At 43.2% G+C, this 23,651-nt stretch overlaps 2 protein-coding genes across 2 annotated transcripts; both read left to right on the forward strand.

The window, feature by feature from the left end:
- Positions 1 to 6,169: 6,169 nt before the first annotated feature.
- Positions 6,170 to 11,453, forward strand: fetub (fetuin B). Its single transcript, XM_039002945.1, has 7 exons — positions 6,170 to 6,454; positions 6,951 to 7,064; positions 8,013 to 8,100; positions 8,414 to 8,580; positions 9,333 to 9,446; positions 9,635 to 9,721; positions 10,329 to 11,453. The coding sequence occupies exons 1-7, from the start codon at positions 6,251 to 6,253 to the stop codon at positions 11,034 to 11,036; spliced, it is 1,482 nt and encodes a 493-aa protein (XP_038858873.1). The 5' UTR covers positions 6,170 to 6,250; the 3' UTR covers positions 11,037 to 11,453.
- A 2,508-nt stretch (positions 11,454 to 13,961) lies between these two features.
- Positions 13,962 to 22,598, forward strand: si:ch211-284e20.8 (uncharacterized protein LOC563738 homolog). The gene is given in 9 exon segments (XM_039001770.1): positions 13,962 to 13,983; positions 14,639 to 14,841; positions 15,284 to 15,429; positions 15,891 to 15,958; positions 16,147 to 16,244; positions 16,246 to 16,314; positions 21,396 to 21,575; positions 21,724 to 21,861; positions 22,326 to 22,598. Coding segments are annotated over 9 exon segments (1,197 nt in total).
- The last annotated feature ends 1,053 nt before the right edge of the window (positions 22,599 to 23,651 follow it).

The following is a 23,651-nucleotide window of genomic DNA, read 5'->3' on the forward strand; positions in this document are numbered from 1 at the left end:
ACAGGATTAGACTACATCACGTCCTGGGTAAACAATATGAACAGGATTAGACTACATCAATTACTGGGTAAACAATATGAACAGGATTAGACTACATCAGTTACTGGGTAAACAATATGAATAGGATTAGACTACATCAATTACTGGGTAAACAATATGAACAGGATTAGACTACATCAATTACTGGGTAAACAATATGAACAGGATTAGACTACATCACGTCCTGGGGAACAATATGAACAGGATTAGACTACATCAGTTACTGGGTAAACAATATGAACAGGATTAGACTACATCACGTCCTGGGTAAACAATATGAACAGGATTAGACTACATCAATTACTGGGTAAACAATATGAACAGGATTAGACTACATCAGTTCCCGTACTGGGTAAACAATATGAACAGGATTAGACTACATCACGTCCTGGGTAAACAATATGAACAGGATTAGACTACATCACGTCCTGGGTAACAATATGAACAGGATTAGACTACATCAATTACTGGGTAAACAATATGAACAGGATTAGACTACATCACGTCCTGGGTAAACAATATGAACAGGATTAGACTACATCACGTCCTGGGTAAACAATATGAACAGGATTAGACTACATCAATTACTGGGTAAACAATATGAACAGGATTAGACTACATCAATTACTGGGTAAACAATATGAACAGGATTAGACTACATCACGTCCTGGGGAACAATATGAACAGGATTAGACTACATCAGTTACTGGGTAAACAATATGAACAGGATTAGACTACATCACGTCCTGGGTAAACAATATGAACAGGATTAGACTACATCAATTACTGGGTAAACAATATGAACAGGATTAGACTACACCAGTTACTGGGTAACAATATGAACAGGATTAGACTACATCAATTACTGGGTAAACAATATGAACAGGATTAGACTACATCACGTCCTGGGTAAACAATATGAACAGGATTAGACTACATCAATTACTGGGTAAACAATATGAACAGGATTAGACTACATCAGTTACTGGGTAAACAATATGAACAGGATTAGACTACATCAGTTACTGGGTAAACAATATGAACAGGATTAGACTACATCACGTACTGGGTAAACAATATGAACAGGATTAGACTACATCAGTTACTGGGTAAACAATATGAACAGGATTAGACTACATCAATTACTGGGTAAACAATATGAACAGGATTAGACTACATCAATTACTGGGTAAACAATATGAACAGGATTAGACTACATCAATTACTGGGTAAACAATATGAACAGGATTAGTCTACATCAATTACTGGGTAAACAATATGAACAGGATTAGACTACATCAGTTACTGGGTAAACAATATGAACAGGATTAGACTACATCACGTCCTGGGTAAACAATATGAACAGGATTAGACTACATCACGTACTGGGTAAACAATATGAACAGGATTAGACTACATCAGTTCACGTCCTGGGTAAACAATATGAACAGGATTAGACTACATCACGTCCTGGGTAAACAATATGAACAGGATTAGACTACATCAGTTACTGGGTAAACAATATGAACAGGATTAGACTACATCAGTTACTGGGTAAACAATATGAACAGGATTAGACTACATCAGTTACTGGGTAAACAATATGAACAGGATTAGACTACATCAGTTACTGGGTAAACAATATGAACAGGATTAGACTACATCACGTCCTGGGTAAACAATATGAACAGGATTAAACTACATCACGTCCTGGGTAAACAATATGAACAGGATTAGACTACATCAGTTCACGTACTGGGTAAACAATATGAACAGGATTAGACTACATCAGTTACTGGGTAAACAATATGAACAGGATTAGACTACATCACGTCCTGGGTAAACAATATGATCAGGATTAGACTACATCACGTCCTGGGTAAACAATATGATCAGGATTAGACTACATCACGTCCTGGGTAAACAATATGAACAGGATTAGACTACATCAGTTACTGGGTAAACAATATGAACAGGATTAGACTACATCACGTACTGGGTAAACAATATGAACAGGATTAGACTACATCACGTCCTGGGTAAACAATATGAACAGGATTAGACTACATCACGTCCTGGGTAAACAATATGAACAGGATTAGACTACATCAATTACTGGGTAAACAATATGAACAGGATGAGACTACATCAGTTACTGGGTAAACAATATGAACAGGATTAGACTACATCACGTCCTGGGTAAACAATATGAACAGGATTAGACTACATCACGTCCTGGGTAAACAATATGAACAGGATTAGACTACATCAATTACTGGGTAAACAATATGAACAGGATTAGACTACATCACGTACTGGGTAAACAATATGAACAGGATTAGACTACATCAATTACTGGGTAAACAATATGAACAGGATTAGACTACATCAGTTACTGGGTAAACAATATGAACAGGATTAGACTACATCACGTCCTGGGTAACAATATGAACAGGATTAGACTACATCAGTTACTGGGTAACAATATGAACAGGATTAGACTACATCAGTTCCCGTACTTGGTAAACAATATGAACAGGATTAGACTACATCAGTTACTGGGTAAACAATATGAACAGGATTAGACTACATCAATTACTGGGTAACAATATGAACAGGATTAGGACTACATCACGTCCTGGGTAAACAATATGAACAGGATTAGACTACATCACGTACTGGGTAAACAATATGAACAGGATTAGACTACATCACGTCCTGGGTAAACAATATGAACAGGATTAGACTACATCACGTCCTGGGTAAACAATATGAACAGGATTAGACTACATCAATTACTGGGTAAACAATATGAACAGGATTAGACTACATCAGTTACTGGGTAAACAATATGAATAGGATTAGACTACATCAATTACTGGGTAAACAATATGAACAGGATTAGACTACATCAATTACTGGGTAAACAATATGAACAGGATTAGACTACATCACGTCCTGGGGAACAATATGAACAGGATTAGACTACATCAGTTACTGGGTAAACAATATGAACAGGATTAGACTACATCACGTCCTGGGTAAACAATATGAACAGGATTAGACTACATCAATTACTGGGTAAACAATATGAACAGGATTAGACTACACCAGTTACTGGGTAACAATATGAACAGGATTAGACTACATCAATTACTGGGTAAACAATATGAACAGGATTAGACTACATCACGTCCTGGGTAAACAATATGAACAGGATTAGACTACATCAATTACTGGGTAAACAATATGAACAGGATTAGACTACATCAGTTACTGGGTAAACAATATGAACAGGATTAGACTACATCAGTTACTGGGTAAACAATATGAACAGGATTAGACTACATCAGTTACTGGGTAAACAATATGAACAGGATTAGACTACATCACGTCCTGGGTAAACAATATGAACAGGATTAGACTACATCAGTTACTGGGTAAACAATAGGAACAGGATTAGACTACATCACGTCCTGGGTAAACAATATGAACAGGATTAGACTACATCAGTTACTGGGTAAACAATATGAACAGGATTAGACTACATCAGTTGCTGGGTAAACAATATGAACAGGATTAGACTACATCACGTCCTGGGTAAACAATATGAACAGGATTAGACTACATCAGTTACTGGGTAAACAATAGGAACAGGATTAGACTACATCACGTCCTGGGTAAACAATATGAACAGGATTAGACTACATCAGTTACTGGGTAAACAATATGATCAGGATTAGACTACATCACGTCCTGGGTAAACAATATGAACAGGATTAGACTACATCACGTCCTGGGTAAACAATATGAACAGGATTAGACTACATCACGTACTGGGTAAACAATATGAACAGGATTAGACTACATCAGTTACTGGGTAAACAATATGAACAGGATTAGACTACATCACGTCCTGGGTAAACAATATGAACAGGATTAAACTACATCAGTTCCCGTACTGGGTAACCAATATGCCAAGCAGTAATATGCACTTGCTATTGACCCCACAACTCGTGTCTTTTATTTTTATATTTAACTAGGCAAGTTAACTGACTTGCCTAGTTACAAATTCTTATTTACAATGACAGCCTACCGGGTAACAGAGGGTTAACTGCCTTGTTCAGGGGCAGAGCGACAGATATTTACCTTGTCAGCTCAGGAGTTTGATCCAGCAACCTTACGGTTACTGGCCCAACGCTCTAACCATTAGGCTACCTGCAGCCCCACTGTCTGGGGTACTTGCTCATTAAGGGCCGGTTTCCCAGACACAGATAAAGCCTCTAAAATTGCCAGTGTATAAATCCCTACAGTAACTAGCGTACAATATGTTACATTTGATTCACACTTAATAAACAGATCGACACATTAGAATGTGTTTGGTGACAACAATATTACAGACAAGATACATTACAGGCTATAACAGTAACATCTAGATAAATACATTAGCTATATTGTCGCAAGTAGGATATTTTATTTATTTATGTTAGAAAGCTGGATCACATGTAGGGTTATGTAATTAGATTGTAAGGATACAGATGTATTTTAAGCTCTGAATACTCATCCACCCAAAACAGTAAACATGCATTGTTAATAAGTTAATAACCAATTATAGGTGGTGACATCAACCATTTATGAGCATGTGGTGCCTTTTGCTTCCAAAAAACCCCAGAAAAGGTTGTCTCCCACAATGCTTTGGTTCCGACTTTTCAGTTGGTGAGGAGCAACAGGAGAAATTTCCAGTCGACTGCAGTCGAAATTTCATGACCATTAATCACGTGATTTTTGTAAAGGTCATGCAGTCAACATGTAGTCGTTGCAAATCGGACCATTTTTATACCCATAATGCAACACACTTTGAAAGGCGGTGACCAACGTTGATCAACTTCTTGACAAAAGTGATCCGGTCAATTTTTTGGGGTGAATATGCGCCAGAATTTTGCCAGCCACATGAAATCCGCACAGGGTTAGAGTTGTGTTCATATCCCTGCATTGAGTATGGCATTGGGTATGTGGCCCAACAGTGAAAGTGAAATGGGAGGACCACAACACAGACTCTTTAGTTTATCTTCTCTTATGTTTAAGTACAGCCTTTAATAGTAGAGTATCTGAATGTAATTTGGGGGCTACAGCTGGTTTAAAGCTGGTTTAGCTGGTTTAATGTAGCCCCCACATAAGGTCCGTGTGGGAAGATGCTCCTAAAGCTGATTGTAACTATATATAGACATGTTATAAAGTATGGACAGGCTTATTCATTCACATGTCATGAATTCACTATGACAACGTCATATTTGTATATTGTTTATTATACTATATTATGTAATAGATCGTATGGGTTGGAAAGTGTTTTTTACTCAGACATAAATAAACTATTCCAAGTGAAAGACAAAGGTCGTAGCTTTAAAAAAAAATCTATTTATTAATTTAACCTTTATTGAACCTTTATTTAACTAGGCAAGTCAGTTAAGAACACATTCTTATTTACAATGGCGACCTACCAAAAGGCCTCCTGCGGGGACGGGGGCTGGGATTAAAATGTTTAAATAAAATAAAAATATAGGACAAAACACACATCATGACAAGATTTCCATGGGGATCATGTTTCACTAAGTAGTTTGGGAAAGGATGTAAGTGAACTACTTTTTCAAAGTAACTTTAGTTAAATTAATAATATTTTTTGTTAAGGGTAGCTATAGTGTAGCTTATCTTCTTCCAAGTATGAAGTACTGTAATTGGTAGCATGGTCAACTTTATTTTCAGAGTAGCTTCCCCAAAACTGAGTAACACCCTGAAAAGGGACAATTCCAAGGACATTCCTACTGGTGAAACCAAAAATCTGTTCACGGTTTTTGATACTTAACACTTAAAAGAGCACGATAAGACATTCCTGGTCACTGTTACCTATAGCTTCTGACAGGGCTCCGAGTTTCTGGGTAGATTACAATGGGACTGATAGGGGCCCTATGGGACTGATAGGGACCACATTCCTTGATAGGATCACAGAGGGGCATCGTGGGGAGGTTAGGGGTCATGTTTACCTGGTGTTGGGGGGTGGGACCCAGAACAGTGTTGTGAAGAGTGTGTGGGGTTGGAGGGGGTACATGGAGCTGTATATATATCAGCCCTACTGAACCATCTCTCCACACCTCTCCTCACCTCACCAGCCCGTTCAGCGTGTGTGAGACAGCCAGCGGCCCCTCGGACCTCCATCATGATGAAGCAGTGTGCCTTGTTGTTGCTGGCGTGTGTGTATGCTCACGCCGCCCCCCTGGAAGCCGGCATGAAGCCCGGGTCGTGCCAGGACGCCGTGGCCCTGGGAGCAGCAGGACAGGCCCTAGACAAGATCAACAAGGACCGCACAGAGGGCTACGTGTTCGGTCTCCACCGCCTCAGCAACGTCAACCAGATGGAGCATGTGAGTTCTGTTGCTTCTATATTTTTTCACTGTAACTCTACATGCGTGGTACTACACTAAGTTAAAAAGGGGACATGATTTAGCTACTGTCCTAAAGAAGAAAGCCCCGTAACATACTCTGTTTTTAAATGCAATGTGCTTCAATAGGTTGTCAGTTTTCAGATTTTCACGCAGTGTTTAAATGGAGATAACAGAAATTGGGATCTAAAAAGTATCATACAATACAATGTCGTCTGAGATATTCTCTGTTTTATAGGTAGTAAGACAGATGAGACAGATTCATACACTGTCAGCAAGGCCTTTTCTAAGAGCAGGGGCAGGGGGATTTGACTAGAATGTGAAGTTATAGATGGTGACTTCAAAGACGATTGTATATATATTTTTTTTTAAGAAGTATTCTTTCAATCCCCTTGTCTTTGTTTTTCAGTACCAGCCACAGGGGAATGAATGTTGACTCCTCTGTGCTGATTGGTCTGTATTTCTATCTCTGTTTCAGGGGGAAACAGGGGTTGTATTCTACCTGACCATGGATGTGCTGGAGACCGACTGTCACGTGGTCAGCAAGAAAAACGCAAAGGACTGTGAGGTCCCCAAGGCTGAGAACACACCGGTAAGAACCCAACACACACACACACACACACACACACACACACACACACACACACACACACACACACACACACACACACACACACACACACACACACACACACACCAAACACACGCACCAAACACACACACACACACACACACACACACACACACCAAACACACGCACCAAACACACACACACACACACACACACACCAAACACACGCACCAAACACACGCACCAAACACACACACACACACACACACACACACACACACACACACACACACACACACACACGCACCAAACACACGCACCAAACACACACACGCACACACACACACACACACACACACACACACACACACACCAAACACACACACACACGCACACACACACACACACACACACACACACACACACACACACACACACACACACACACCAAACACACACACGCACACACACACACACACACACACACACACCAAACACACACACACGCACACACACACACACACACACACACACACACACACACACACACACACACACACACACACCAAACACACGCACCAAACACACGCACCAAACACACACACACACACACACACACACACACACACACACACCAAACACACGCACCAAACACACGCACCAAACACACACACGCACACACACACACACACACACACACACACACACACACACACCAAACACACACACACACGCACACACACACACACACACACACACACACACACACACACACACACACACACACACACACACACACCAAACACACACACGCACACACACACACACACACACACACACACACACACACACACACACACGATGCCTGGAGGATTACTGTATGTCTGAATATTGACTTTACCCAGGGCCTTGGATCAAAATCGTCCCGTGTTTAATCTGTTTTTTTGTCTTGTATGTATTTACTCACAGGTCTACGGTCAATGCAAGGCTGTTATCTACATGAACAGAGTCCATAGAGTGGTTCGTCTGTACAAGTACAACTGTGTGGTCAGACCAGGTAAAGTCCACGGCTTGGTCCTCTCCAAAACACTCATTACAGTGCTTCCCACTAAACAACAGCACATTGCATCCATCCACCGTGTAGTAGTTGGGTGATGTTGTTTGTCATGTGGTTCTGATGACTCTGTGGGAGCACGGTGTTCGATACATCGGAGTTTTGATTCCCATATATGTACCACATATACTGAATATATGTTAAATATAAATGACTGCGTATTAAAGCGTCTGCTAATAACCATATAACACGCTTCATGTTTGACCAATGAAAGACCCTTTCTAAACAGTGTACCTATGTGTATGTCCGTTCCCAGCGGCTGCGGCGAAAGTGGCTAAGCAGTGCCCAGACTGTCCCTCTGCCATGCCCAAGGACCACCAGGAGATCCTGAAGACGGCCACCCTGTCCATGGAGAAGTTCAACAAGGACAGCGGCTTGGCCAATCACTTCGCCATCCTCAACATCACCCGTGCACGGGCATCGGTCAGAATACTACACTACACAACACACCCCAATGAGGAACACAACACTACACAACACTACACAACACTACACACCCCAATGAGGAACACAACACTACACAACACTACACACCCCAATGAGGAACACAACACTACACAACACTACACACCCCAATGAGGAACACAACACTACACAACACTACACACCCCAATGAGGAACACAACACTACACAACACTACACAACACTACACACCCCAATGAGGAACACAACACTACACAACACTACACACCCCAATGAGGAACACAACACTACACAACACTACACACCCCAATGAGGAACACAACACTACACAACACTACACACCCCAATGAGGAACACAACACTACACAACACTACACAACACTACACACCCCAATGAGGAACACAACACTACACAACACACCCCAATGAGGAACACAACACTACACAACACTACACACCCCAATGAGGAACACAACACTACACAACACTACACAACACTACACAACACACCCCAATGAGGAACACAACACTACACAACACTACACAACACACCCCAATGAGGAACACAACACTACACAACACTACACAACACATCCCAATATAGCATAATATAAAACCAACACCACAACACAACATAACAATTCAACAAAACAATGAATCCCCTTTTATAGCAGCAAATGAACTGGTTTCATATTGTGGTGTAATGACCTTGTTGTCATTACTCACTGACCTCTGTTGCTTGGTATTCCAGATGGGCATGGCAACCTTCTACTTTGCAGAGTTCACCATCCAGGAGACTACCTGTGCCAACACCACCGACCTTTCCGCAGCCTCCAAGTGTCCTCTGATGGACTGCGAGTTTGCAGTAAGTGAATGACAGTACCGTTGATGTTTTTGTCAAACAGCATAAACCATGTAGTAGCAGCATTATTACACCTGAATTATAGTCTACATAGTGTTTAACAGTGTAAAAACCTGTAATAACAATGTAACAACTATGTAAGAACTATGTAAGAACCAGCATTTTAATGTCTGCCTGTCTCTTCTCCACAGCACAAAGGACACTGCAAGGGCTCCCACTCTCACGACATGAAAGGCCAGGATATTGTCTCGGTCAACTGTGAGGTCTTTGAGAATGAGGTATGCTCCACAGTGTTCTTGTATGCTCCACAGTGTTCTTGTAGGCTCCACAGTGTTTTTGTAGGCTCCACAGTGTTCTTGTAGGCTCCACAGTGTTCTTGTAGGCTCCACAGTGTTCTTGTATGCTCCACAGTGTTCTTGTATGCTCCACAGTGTTCTTTTAGGCTCCACAGTGTTCTTGTATGCTCCACAGTGTTCTTGTATGCTCCACAGTGTTCTTGTATGCTCCACAGTGTTCTTGTATGCTCCACAGTGTTCTTGTATGCTCCACAGTGTTCTTGTATGCTCCACAGTGTTCTTGTAGGCTCCACAGTGTTCTTGTAGGCTCCACAGTGTTCTTGTATGCTCCACAGTGTTCTTGTATGCTCCACAGTGTTCTTGTATGCTCCACAGTGTTCTTGTATGCTCCACAGTGTTCTTGTAGGCTCCACAGTGTTCTTGTATGCTCCACAGTGTGTTTAATGGTTCAAAGCACCATTTCAGTTATTAGGTCTTCATCTGGGTTTATATCTTTTGGTGTTAAATGACTAATGAGGTTACTGATCATGTGTATTGATTGATTGATTGATTGATGATGCTGTGATTGTGGTTGTTTGTTGTCCTGCAGAACTCAAAGAAGGAGAAGGCAGCTCACCTGTTGGGAGGAGAGACCGACCACAGCCACACCCTTCAGTCTGGAAAACACGGCAAAGACCACACCCATGATGCCTCCGGCGCTCACGACCATGCTCACGACCACGCTCACAACCACACCAAAGACCACAAACACGACGGCGCCCACGCCCATGATCATAAAGATGGTGCCCATGGTCACTCTCATGGCGATAGAGCTGCTGGCGGTCACGACCACGGTCACACCCACCACGCCAAGGCCCATAACCACAGCACTGACACCGGACCGCACCAGCATCACAACTACAAGCACGATGGCGAGGGCCACACTCACGAGCATGACCATGAGCTAGCCTTGGATCACGACCACAAGCACGTTCACCTGCACGAGCACGAGCACCACCACCATCACCACGAGCACCCACACGGGACCGAGTCCCGTCACCCTCCCCAAGGAACCGTGACCGTCCTCCCCGCCCTGGGCCTGCCCATGACCCTGCCCTCCTTCCCCGAACAGCCTGTGGGTGAGAAGGGCGCCACTCTGCCCATGGTCCAAGACCCAAAGATCCCTGGGATGAGCCAGCCCACCATCCTGCCCTTCCCCACCACTGTGTCTGCTCAGTGCCCTGCTGAGGTCAAGGATGAGGACAACTTCGTGAAGGAGCTCTTTGCTGAGGACCCCCTCTTCAAAGCAGCTGCGTAACCAGTCCCTTGTCTCCATGGAACTGAAACACAGAACTGATTATTCTTAATACCTACTAATGACCCACTGACACTGGCAAGAACAACAAACAAGAATACAAAGCTAGTTATGTTGTTCTTTGGAATTCACAGGTTTCTGCATGTCAGATATTTAGCTACCTCTAAACCGTTTTCACATTCACCTGTCTGCCTCTCTCTCTTTCTCCGTCTGTCTGCCTCTCTCTCTTTCTCTGTCTGTCTGCCTCTCTCTCTCTCTCTCTGTCTGTCTGTAAGCATTATGTTTGAGACCTGACTGTGTGTTCCTCAGAAAGAAAGGGATTGACAGCATTGTCTGTCTATGCCATGACGGAAGATAGTTGTTGAGGTGGGTGTTGTTCTTAGCCTCAACAAAATAAAATAAACATCACTAATGCATCAACTGACTCCTATTTTTCTACAAGTACACAAGATTAAAAGAAAACAAGCTTTATACCTAACAATACAAATCCACATCCAGACGCAACAGTATTGAGGATAAATGTTTCTATAAACCTGACCTCTATATGAAACCCCGCACTCATAAAAACATAGTGACAATGCCGGGGGGAAAAGTATACTGAAGTAACCTATAATGGTGCTACAGTAATCAGAGCCTAAGTACGTAAATAGTTCTGACTATGTTGGCAGCAGAGCATCGCCTATCTCATTCAACAAGATGTGAAATGCGAGAGAGAGAGAATGTTAAAAAATAGAAAACAAAAAAAGAAACATTTTGCTTTTCTTGAGAAAGAAAGTATAAGTCAGACCACTAAAGAAATGCAAGTTAATTTTTGTTGTTAATAACACTACATTTGTACTATACAATACCTATATAAGGATAGTAATGCTTTTATTGCCTAGAATAAGGCAAAACACATAGCCCTGGCTAAAGTACCTAGAAGTGGGTTGGGGTGGTATAAGCGGGTGCAGGTAAAGATTTCTTTTTTTAAAGGTTGTTAAACTCTGACCTGAAGATACACATTACTGTTCTCACAATGCCAGGAAAACGTTGCGTCAGATGTGACTGTGAAAATAAAACAGTATCTGGTCCAAGCTACTGCATGTGTATTTGTATAGATAAGCCCTGTTATCTTCACCATGGCACCTCAGAGGATAGCAACAGGACGATTGGAGACAAATCTAGAGCCGTCACCATAACAACCACCCTGATTACATCACAGCTGTATCAATACACCCAAAAGGGGAGATATGTCTGTGTGTGACAGCCGACGATGGTGGAGGTATAAAGGCCCACTCAGGGTTAGAGACAGTGATGTTGAGGTGGGTTTGAGACAGTGATGTTGAGGTGGGTTTGAGACAGTGTTGTTGAGGTGGGTTTGAGACAGTGTTGTTGAGGTGGGTTTGAGACAGTGTTGTTGAGGTGGGTTTGAGACAGTGTTGTTGAGGTGGGTTTGAGACAGTGTTGTTGAGGTGGGTTTGAGACAGTGATGTTGAGGTGGGTTTGAGACAGTGATGTTGAGGTGGGTTTGAGACAGTGATGTTGAGGTGGGTTTGAGACAGTGTTGTTGAGGTGGGTTTGAGACAGTGATGTTGAGGTGGGTTTGAGTGGTTTTGTATGAAGATGAGCATAGGAGTGATGAAGATAGTACATGTGATGGATGTGCCTAATCCACCTCATAAACCTTTGATATGGACAGGGATGCAACTTTGTTATTCAAACAGCCTTGCTGGAACTGCACAGAGCCGAGCAATTACACTGTGCTGTTCAGGGAACATCCCTAATGGGCTTCCTCTGCCATTAAGCTTTTCTGCATTTAACTACCAGTATACAAAAGATAAATCACTGCATGGCATTGTTTGTCAATAGAATGACAAGTTCACTATTTAAACAGAAAAAGACTGGAACCCAGGCTACATGTTTCATTATTTACAAACCCGTTTAACATTCCATGCCGGAAAACAAACACGTTAACTGAGATGCACTGTACAGAAACAGTTACACCCAGAGTTCCTGATCCCTAAAGACACAGCACAATACAACACTTGTATACAACATTTATTGGTCCATTTGCATGGAAATACTTCTTTTTAAAAATGTTATAGTACCCAACCTGCCACATAATAGGCTGTGGCAGAGCATGAGACTGTGGCAGAGCATGGGGCTGTGGCAGAGCATGGGGTTGTGGCAGAGCATGGGGTTGTGGCAGAGCAGGGGCTGTGGCAGAGCATGGGGCTGTGGCAGAGCATGGGGCTGTGGCAGAGCATGGGGCTGTGGCAGAGCATGGGGCTGTGGCAGAGCATGGGGTTGTGGCATAGCATGGGGCTGTGGCAGAGAATGGGGTTGTGGCAGAGCATGGGGCTGTGGCAGAGCAGGGGTTGTGGCAGAGCAGGGGCTGTGGCAGAGCAGGGGCTGTGGCAGAGCATGTGGCAGAGCATGTGGCTGTGGCAGAGCATGGGGCTGTGGCAGAGCAGGGGCTGTGGCAGAGCATGTGGCTGTGGCAGAGCATGGGGCTGTGGCAGAGCATGGGGCTGTGGCAGAGCATGGGGCTGTGGCAGAGCAGGGGTTGTGGCAGAGCAGGGGCTGTGGCAGAGCAGGGGCTGTGGCAGAGCATGTGGCTGTGGCAGAGCATGGGGCTGTGGCAGAACAGGGGCTGTGGCAGAGCATGTGGCTGTGGCAGAGCATGGGGCTGTGGCAGAGCAGGGGCTGTGGCAGAGCAGGGGCTGTGGCAGAGCATGGGGTTGTGGCAGAGCATGGGGCTGTGGCAGAGCATGGGGCTGTGGCAGAGCATGGGGCTGTGGCAGAGCAGGGGCTGTGGCAGAGCATGGGGCTGTGGCAGAGCATGTGGCTGTGGCAGAGCATGGGGCTGTGGCAGAGCATGGGGCTGTAGCAGAGCAGGAGCTGTGGCAGAGCATGGGGCTGTGGCAGAGCATGGGGCTGTGGCAGAGCATGGGGCTGTGGCAGAGCATGGGTTTGTGGCAGAGCAGGGGCTGTGGCAGAGCATGGGGCTGTGGCAGAGCATGGGGCTGTGGCAGAGCATGGGGCTGTGGCAGAGCAGGGGCTGTGGCAGAGCAGGGGGCTGTGGCAGAGCATGGGGCTGTGGCAGAGCAGGAGCTGTGGCAGAGCATGGGGCTGTGGCAGAGCATGTGGCTGTGGCAGAGCATGGGGCTGTGGCAGAGCAGGGGCTGTGGCAGAGCAGGGGCTGTGGCAGAGCAGGGGCTGTGGCAGAGCAGGGGCTGTGGAGTACTTTGGTTTCTTTGCTTAAGGTCACAATGGTGGTAGGTAGTATTCCTGCAGATTTCCCAACAGGCAGCTCGAGGCTACCGCCGCCCCCATTGAGTGAGGGCAAATATTTGTCTATTTCCACACCGAGCCCACCCCTCACTCAATGTTTTTATTGTACAAAAAGTAATTGGTCAACTGCAGATAAAGCTGTATTTGCATGTCCTCTGGGGAAGAGGGCAAAGTTGACTAGCTGAGTCCCAGTAGGGGCCTTGGCCTACCTCTCCTCCTACCCCTCTCAGTCTGCATATAGTACGCCCCCGGGACGCAACCCAGGCTTCTTTAGCCTCGTTTCCTCATTAGCATTAGCGACCAGGCTAACACGAGGTGCTGTGTACAGTAAGGATGTGGGGTCTGTGTGTGGCTGGTGGCCCTGTGTTTGTGTTGGCATGGGGGTAGCCCCTCCCCGGTGACCCCTGCGGTGGGGTGCCAGGGCCCGGAGGTCCTGAGGGCGGCAGAGGAAGGCCTGGACCAGATCAATTCTGACCTCACCGAAGGATTCATCCTCAGCCTCAACAGAGTCTATGATGTCAGCCAGCAGACAGGGGTGAGGCTAGTCAACTAGCTCCTGTATTGAACTGTACTACTCTTCCTGTTTAGTAAAAGTGTTTCCTAGTTAATGGAACAATGCAATAGTTTTTTATTTTCCTGTCTTTTGAGCACAAATTTGACAGAAAAGATAGAGGTGAGTAAAGGTGCTGTGTATAGTTGTATAATTCCTGTTTTTTCAAAGCACAACAGCGTGTATGGTTCTCTATTAGTAATTGATACTGCCCTCTAGTGTCCAAGAGAGGTAAGTTCTAAAGTGTTTCAAACCCGCGAAATCCTCTACTACCCCCTAAAGTAAATACATGTAAATTGGTCAGTTATGAGAATATTTGACACATTAGAATATTTGAGCTGTTAAATTGCTATTGCACGCATTTTTGGGCTTTCCACTCCTTTACTGGAGTATCTGCCTCCCTACCTCCACCTCTCTCCCCAGGAAGGAGCAGCTGTTCAACCTGACCATAGACGTGCTGGAGACAAAGTGTCATGTGATCAGCAGGAAGCCGTGGAAGAAATGTGAAGTAAAGGATGTAGCTAACGTACCAGTAAGCAGTCTACCATATAGGGATGTATGGGTTTATAGAGAGTGGGGAGTTAGACTTATAGGGAGTGGGGAGTCAGACTTATATGGAGTGGGGAGTTAGGCTTATAGGGAGTGGGGAGTTAGACTTATAGGGAGTGTGGAGTTAGACTTATAGGGAGTGGGGAGTTAGACTTATAGGGAGTGGGGAGTTAGACTTATAGGGAGTGGGGAGTTAGACTTATAGGGAGTGGGGAGTTAGACTTATAGAGAGTGGGGAGTTAGGCTTATAGGGAGTGGGGAGTTAGGCTTATAGGGAGTGGGGAGTCAGACTTATAGGGAGTGGGGAGTTAGGCTTATAGGGACCGGGGAGTCAGACTTATAGGGAGTGGGGAGTTAGACTGAATGCCAGTCATGGAGTTGTCATGCCAAACTTGACAACAGAGTAGGCAAAAGCATAAACAGATCAGGCACCAGCCTAGTGGAGAGTGGGATCTGTGAATTAAACAACTCTTACCACTCCACAGGTGTATGGGCATTGTATGGCGTCTAAAGAGTGTGGAACTGCGCAGCTATAAATGTGCCATCCAACAAGGTAGAGTCTGTTTATATAGACTCAGTAGGGCTAACTTTTTCCTGGTCAGGTCATGAGGTCAGGAACAATATACAGTAGCTACTGTATCCAGTTCAATGACTTACTGGTGCATTGAACCTTTGGTTTGACCAACGTGTAGCGATGACCTATTGTGAACTGTAACCCCTAACCTTTGACCTTGTGTTCAGTGCCTGCCACGGTCATCGTCGACACGTGTCCAGACTGTCCAACAGTAATGTAGCTGGATGACCCCATCATAGCGGAGACGGCCAATCTGATCCTCCATGAAATACAACAGAATGAATCGCCTGCCAAACTACTTCACCCTCCTCAACGTAACAGGAGCTAACATGCAGGTCTGTGAGACCGTTCTATGTTGTAGACCTACAGCTGAAGTCGGAAGTGTACATACACCTTAGCCAAATACATTTAACCTGTCTCGCCCAGGCGTTCCGCTAGCGGAACTCCTCCCACATTCCACTGAAAAGGCAGAGCGCGAAATTCAAAAAATATTTTTTAGAAATATTTAACTTTCACACATTAACAAGTCCAATACAGCAAATGAAAGATACACATCTTGTGAATCCAGTCAACATGTCCGATTTTTTAAATGTTTTACAGCGAAAACAGCACGTATATTTATGTTAGCTCACCACCAAATACAAAGAAGGACAGACATTTTTCACAGCACAGGTAGCATGCACAAAGCCAACCTAACTAACCAAGAACCAACCAAACTAACCAAGAAACAACTTCATCAGATGACAGTCTTATAACATGTTACACAATAAATCTATGTTTTGTTCGAAAAATGTGCATATTTGAGGTATAAATCAGTTGTACATTGCAGCTACCATCACAGCTACCGTCAAAAATAGCACCGAAGCAGCCAGAGTAATTATAGAGACCAACGTGGAATACCTAAATACTCATCATAAAACATTTCTGAAAAATGCATCGTGTACAGCAAATGAAAGACAAGCATCTTGTGAATCCAGCCAATATTTCAGATTTTTTAAGTGTTTTACAGCGAAAACACAATATAGCATTATATTAGCTTACTACAATAGCCTACACACAACCGCATTCATTCATCAAGGCACGTTAGCGATAGCAATAGGCACGTTAGCGTTAGCGAATAAACCAGCAAAAGATATCAATTTTCACTAACCTTCATAAACCTTCCTCAGATGACAGTCCTATAACATCAGGTTATACATACACTTATGTTTTGTTCGAAAATGTGCATATTTAGAGCTGAAATCAGTGGTTATCCATTATGCTAATGTAGCTTATTTTTCCCAGAATGTGCGGATATTTCTATTAGACTCTCACCTATTCTGACCAAATAGCTATTCATAAACATTACAAAAAAATACATGTTGTATAGGAAATGATAGTAACACTAGTTCTTAATGCAATCGCAGTGTTAGAATTCTAAAAATATCTTCATTACGACATCCACCTTACGTTATAGCGAGAGAGTGCCCAAAATCTGGGCGCAAAACTACTAGTATACAGTTCGACAGATATATGAAATAGCATCACAAAATGGGTCCTACTTTTGGTGATCTTCCATCAGAATGTTGGACAAGGGGTCCTTTGTCCAGAACAGTCGTTGTTTGGATTTAGAACATCGTTTTTCCCTCCTGATTTAGCAAGCACACTGGCCAAGTGGCTCGAAGCTCTCCTTTCTGAACAAAGGCACACAACGCAACACGCCTAACGTCCCGAATAAATTTCAAAGATCTAATAAAACTATATTGAAAAAACATACTTTACGATGATATGGTCACATGTATCAAATAAAATCAAAGCCGGAGATAGTAATCGCCTATAACGACAGCTATTCAGATGGCAAATCCAGGACCAACTTCGCGCCTTCCTGAAAACATAAAATGGGTGACACGTCATTCCAAGAGGACGTATTCCATCTCAGACCAAGATAATCACTCCATTTCTTCTCTCACTGCATCTTGACATCCTGGGGAAGGTGTATGACGTGCATGTATACTCATACGTGTCATGCCCATTTATAGGCAGGCCCTTGAACAGAGCATAATTTTCAGACTTTCCACTTCCTGGTCAGAAAGTGTGCTGCCAAATGAGTTCTGTTTTACTCACAAACAAAATTCAAACGGTTTTAGAAACTAGAGAGTGTTTTCTATCCAATAGTAATAATAATATGCATATTGTACGAGCAAGAATAGAGTACGAGGCCGTTTAAATTGGGCACGTTTTTCCCCCAAAGTGTAAATAGCGCCCTCTATCCTCATATTAAACTCAGTTTTTCACAATTCCTGACATTTAATCCAAGTAGAAATTCCCTGTCTTAGGTCAGTTAGGAACACCACTATATTTTGAAGAATGTGAAATGTCAGAATAATAGTAGAGAAAATGATTTATTTCAGCTTTTATTTCTTTCATCACATTCCCAGTGGGTCAGAAGTTTACATACACTCAATTAGTATTTGGTAACATTGCCTTTAAATTGTTTAAGTTGGGTCAAACATTTCAGGTAGCCTTCCACAAGCTTCCCACAATAAGTTGGGTGAATTTTGGCCCATTCCTCCTGACAGAGCTGGTGTAACTGAGTCAGGTTTGTAGACCTCCTTGCTCGCACATGCTTTTTCAGTTCTGCCCACATATTTTCTATAGGATTGAGGTCAGGGCTTTGTGATGGCCACTCCAATACCTTGACTTTGTTGTCCTTAAGCCATTTTGCCACAACTTTGGAAGTATGCTTGGGGTCATTGTCCATTTGGAAGACCCATTTGCGACCAAGCTTTAACTTCCTGACTGATGTCTTCAGACGTTGCTTCAATACATCCACATGATTTTCCGTCCTCATGATGCCATCTATTTTGTGAAGTCCCTCCTGCATCAAAGTACCGCAACAACATGATGCTGCCACCCCCGTGCTTCACGGTTGGGATGGTGTTCTTCAGCTTGCAAGCGTCCCCCTTTTTCCTCCAAACATAACGATGGTCATTATGGAAATTTCTCCAAAAAGTACGATCTTTGTCCCCATGTGCAGTTGCAAACCGTAGTCTGGTTTTTTTATGGTGGTTTGGAGCAGTGGTTTCTCCTTGCTGAGCGGCCTTTCAGGTTATGTCGATATAGGACTCGTTTTACTGTGGATATAGATACTTTTGTACCGGTTTTCTCCAGCATCTTCACAAGGTCCTTTGCTGTTGTTCTGGGATTTATTTGCACTTTTCGCACCAAAGTACGTTCATCTCTAGGAGACAGAACACGTCTCCTTCCTGAGCAGTATGATGGCTGCGTGGTCCTATGGTGCTTATACTTGCGTACCATTGTTTGTACAGATGAATGTGGTACCTTCAGGCATTTGGAAATTGCTCCCAAGGATGAACCAGACTTGTGGAGGTCTACAAAAGGTCTTGGCTGATTTCTTTTGATTTCCCCATGATATCAAGCAAAGAGGCACTGAGTTTGAAGATAGGCCTTGAAATACATCCACAGGTACACCTCCAATTGACTCAAATGATTGATGTCAATTAGCCTATCAGAAGCTTCTAAAGCCATGACATAATTTTCTGGAATTTTCCAAGCTGTTTAAAAGCACAGTCAACTTAGTGTATGTAAACTTCTGACTCACTGGAATTGTGATACAGTGAGTTGTAAGTGAAATAATCTGTCTGTAAACATTGTTGGGAAAATTACTTGTGTCATGCACAAAGTAGATGTCCTAACCTACTTGCCAAAACTATAGTTTGTTAACAAGACATTTGTGGAGTGGTTGAAAAACGAGTTTTAATGACTCCAACTTAAATGTATGTAAACTTCCGACTTCAACTGTATGTCAGATATGAAATGTTTTGCTATTGGAGAGGAGTAGAAGGTAATCCACCATCATGAGACGGTGAAACAAAAATCAGAAGAGTAATTTGAAGGGAATAGATGTTTCGTTCACAATTAAAAACTTGATGTTGTATAAAACTACACTGAACAAAAAATATAAATGCAACATGCAACAATTTCTACGATTTTACTGAGTTACAGTTCATATAAGGATTTATAAGGATAAATAAATTAGGCCCTAATTTATGGATTTCACATGACTGGGAATACAGATGTGAATCTGATGGTCACAGAAACCTTTAAAAAAAGGTAGGGGCGTGGATCAGAACCAGTCAGTATCTGGTGTGACCACCATTTGCCTCATGCAGCGCGACACATCTCCTTCACATAGAGTTGATCAGGCTGTTGATTGTGGCCTGTGGAATGTTGTTCCACTCCTCTTTCAATGGCAGTGCGAAGTTGCTGGATATTGGCGGGAACTGGAACACACTGTCGTACACGTCGATCCAGAGCATCCCAAACATGCTCAATGGGTGACATGTCTGGTGACTTTGCAGGCCATGGAAGAACTGGGACATTTAACTTCCAGGAATTGTGTACAGATCCTTGCGACATGGGGCCGTGCATTATCATGCTGTAACATGAGGTGATGGTGACGGATGAATGGCACGACAATGGACCTCGATGGCAATCAAACTGCCATCGATAAAATGCAATTACGTTCGTTGTCCATAGCTTATGCCTGCCCATACCATAACCCCACCACCACCATAGGGCACTCTTTTCACAATGTTGACATTAGTAAACCGCTCGCCCACATGACTCCATACACGCTGTCTGCCATCTGCCCGGTACAGTTGAAACCGGGATTCATCCATGAAGAGCACACTTCTCCAGCGTGCCAGTGGCCACTGAAGTCGGTTACAACGCCAAACTGCAGTCAGGTCAAGACCCTAGTGAGGACGATGAGCACGCAGATGAGCTTCCCTGAGACGGTTTCTGACAGTTTGTGCAAAAATTATTTGGTTGTGCAAACCAACAGTTCAGTCAGCTGTCTGGTCTCAGACGATCCTACAGGTGAAGAAGCCGGATGTGGAGGTCCTGGGCTGGCATGGTTACACGTGGTCTGCGGTTGTGAGGCCGGTTGAACGTACTGACAAATTCTCTAAAACGACATTGGAGGCGGCTTATGGTAAATAAATGAGCATTACATTCTCTGGCAACAGCCCTGGTGGACATTCCTGCAGCCAGTATGCCAATTTGAGACATCTGTGGCATTGTGTTGTGTGACAAAACTGCACAGTATAGAGTGGCGTTTTATTGTCCCCAGCACAAGGTGCACCTGTGTAATGACCATGCAGCTTAATCAGCTTCTTGATATGCCACACCTGTCAGGTAGATGGATTATCTTGGCAAAGGAGAAATGTTCCCTTACAAGGATGTAAACAAATTTTTTCACAAAATTTGAGCTAAATAAGGTTTTTGTGCGTATGGAATATTTCTGGGATGTTTTATTTCAGTTCATGAAATATGGGACCAACACTTTATCTGTTGCGTTTATATTTTTCTTCAGTATATTTCAAGTTCAAAGTATACTGCTTCATCTTCACAGTGGGTAATGGGTCCGGCCTACTTTGTAGAGTTCACCATCAGAGAGACGGTCTGTGCTAAGGACACTCCTGACGTTGATCTGACCCAGTGTAAAATGATGGACTGTGAATTTGCAGGGAGTACAGTACCACACTACATCTACACACTGTCTATCACATGTTTTGAAATAGGGAAAAAGGGGAAAAAATCATGATTTGTATGTGGCAAGCTGACAGCTATTCAGCGGAGGAAAGCAGACTACTGTAGAACCACATCAGTCTCAGTGAGATCACTAGCATCATATCGTGTTCCTCTATTTGAGCAATCCTATTCCGTTTTCTGTCGCCTAGCACAAGGCCTTTTGCACAGGCTCTCACACCACTCTGGATGATGGCACGTTTCAGACCAAACGTCCCATTGAGGTGAAGTGTGAAATCTTTGAACCAGAGGTAGGAATCTTCCACAACAGTGCCATCACTGCCATGCCACAATGAAACCTCAGTAACTGAGAGACCAGCATAGTAGTCATAGAAACCTCAGTAACTGAGAGACCAGCATAGTAGTCATAGAAACCTCAGTAACTGAGAGACCAGCATAGTAGTCATAGAAACCTCAGTAACTGAGAGACCAGCATAGTAGTCATAGAAACCTCAGTAACTGAGAGACCAGCATAGTAGTCATAGAAACCTCAGTAACTGAGAGACCAGCATAGTAGTCATAGAAACCTCAGTAACTGAGAGACCAGCATAGTAGTCATAGAAACCTCAGTAACTGAGCAGAGGAGATCTCTGCAATGCAGGCTTTTGTTCCATCCAGATCGGACTAAATTGTGGTCTAAATTCAGACCCAAGACTATGTCTAGGTCTGAGGGAAAGGGGTTGATCTGGGAGTGGGCATACCATTTCAAAAGCATTTTACAAATAAAGTTATCATTATTATGTTCATCTCTCAGGCTGCCAAGGCAGAGGCCCATGTCAGAGGAGACAGTGGGCATCAGAGTGAAGATGAGGACCATAAACACACGTACACACACCTGCACCCCTATGAACACCACCACCACCCCCCCAACTCCAATCAGGCTTCCCCCAGACTGATGCGCTCGTTGGGTATAGTGGTGGTTCTACCTCCCCCTCATGTTCCACCACCTCCACGAGCCTCACCAACAGCAAGCAACTGTCCAGCCAAGAGGAAAACTAACCTGGGACTGGATAGGTTTCCAATTTGATTGATAAACATCTTCCGTTACTTCAATAACAGCTTATTAACACTTTCCTGAGATACAAAGCTACTTTGGTAACAAAGGAAAACTGAAAGAACTATGACTCAAAACACTTCCCCTATTTTGCCCTGGCTGGACAATGTTCACTTTCTTCTTGTTGTTGTTGCTATCTCAGATCACATATTTAAAGAATTCCACAACATTGTACTGTATGATAATAACGATGATAGCTAGTAAATTTATCAGAGCAATAAATGTATAGTTTAATCTACAATGGATACAGTATATCTTCAGTGGTTATTGTGTGATTGTAGGCAATTCAATATACCATTAAAAAATGTTTTCATCTGATGAGAAGAGCAACTGTGTGTGTTTCAAAAGCATAATGTCAAACAAATGACTCTTAAAAATATTTCATAATTTGCCAGTGTAGTACAGCAGATGGAATGTTGTGGCGCAGTAATTTGTGGTAAATAGCACCTTCCCACTTGGTTAAGAAGTCCCATACGGTTTTTAATGGGCTTCAAGCTTATATCATCAAATTCCTGAAAACGTGGTCATTTAAGATATATGTAAATTTATATTCATATTTTTGGATTCATGTACTTCTACCTGATGCCTTTCATTAATATTTTCAATTGCATTTTTTTGTAATCAAAAACCTTAATTAAAGGCCATTTGGGTAAAGGTAAATTCATCTGCAAATACAATTAGACATATTTCTTAAATTGCCACGTTTTCAGGAATTTGACGATATAAGCTTGAAGCCCATTAAAATCTGTATGGGACTTCATAACCAAGTGGGAAGGTGGTATTTACCACAAACGACTGGTAAAAATTCACTTGAACGCCTCTCCAACTCGTAATACCCTATGAAAGTCCTATGAAAGTCCTTCCAAGTTCCTGGTTCCTGTACCGTAAGGTTTTTGAATGGGCTTCAAGCTTATATCATCAAATTCATGAAAATTAGGTCATATAAGATATACAGTTGAAGTCGGAAGTGTACATACACCTTAGCCAAATACATTTAAACTCAGTTTTTCACAATTCCTGACATTT

Source organism: Salvelinus namaycush, chromosome 10 (genome assembly GCF_016432855.1).
Source record: "Salvelinus namaycush isolate Seneca chromosome 10, SaNama_1.0, whole genome shotgun sequence".
NCBI lineage: Eukaryota > Metazoa > Chordata > Actinopteri > Salmoniformes > Salmonidae > Salvelinus > Salvelinus namaycush.

Coding starts and splice junctions, on each gene's coding strand:
- fetub (XM_039002945.1), top strand. CDS start 6,251: ATGATGAAGCAGTGTGCCTTGTTGTTGCTGGCGTGTGTGTATGCTCAC. Junction 6,455..6,950: donor ACGTCAACCAGATGGAGCAT/GTGAGTTCTGTT, acceptor TCTCTGTTTCAG/GGGGAAACAGGGGTTGTATT. Junction 8,581..9,332: donor TCACCCGTGCACGGGCATCG/GTCAGAATACTA, acceptor TTGGTATTCCAG/ATGGGCATGGCAACCTTCTA.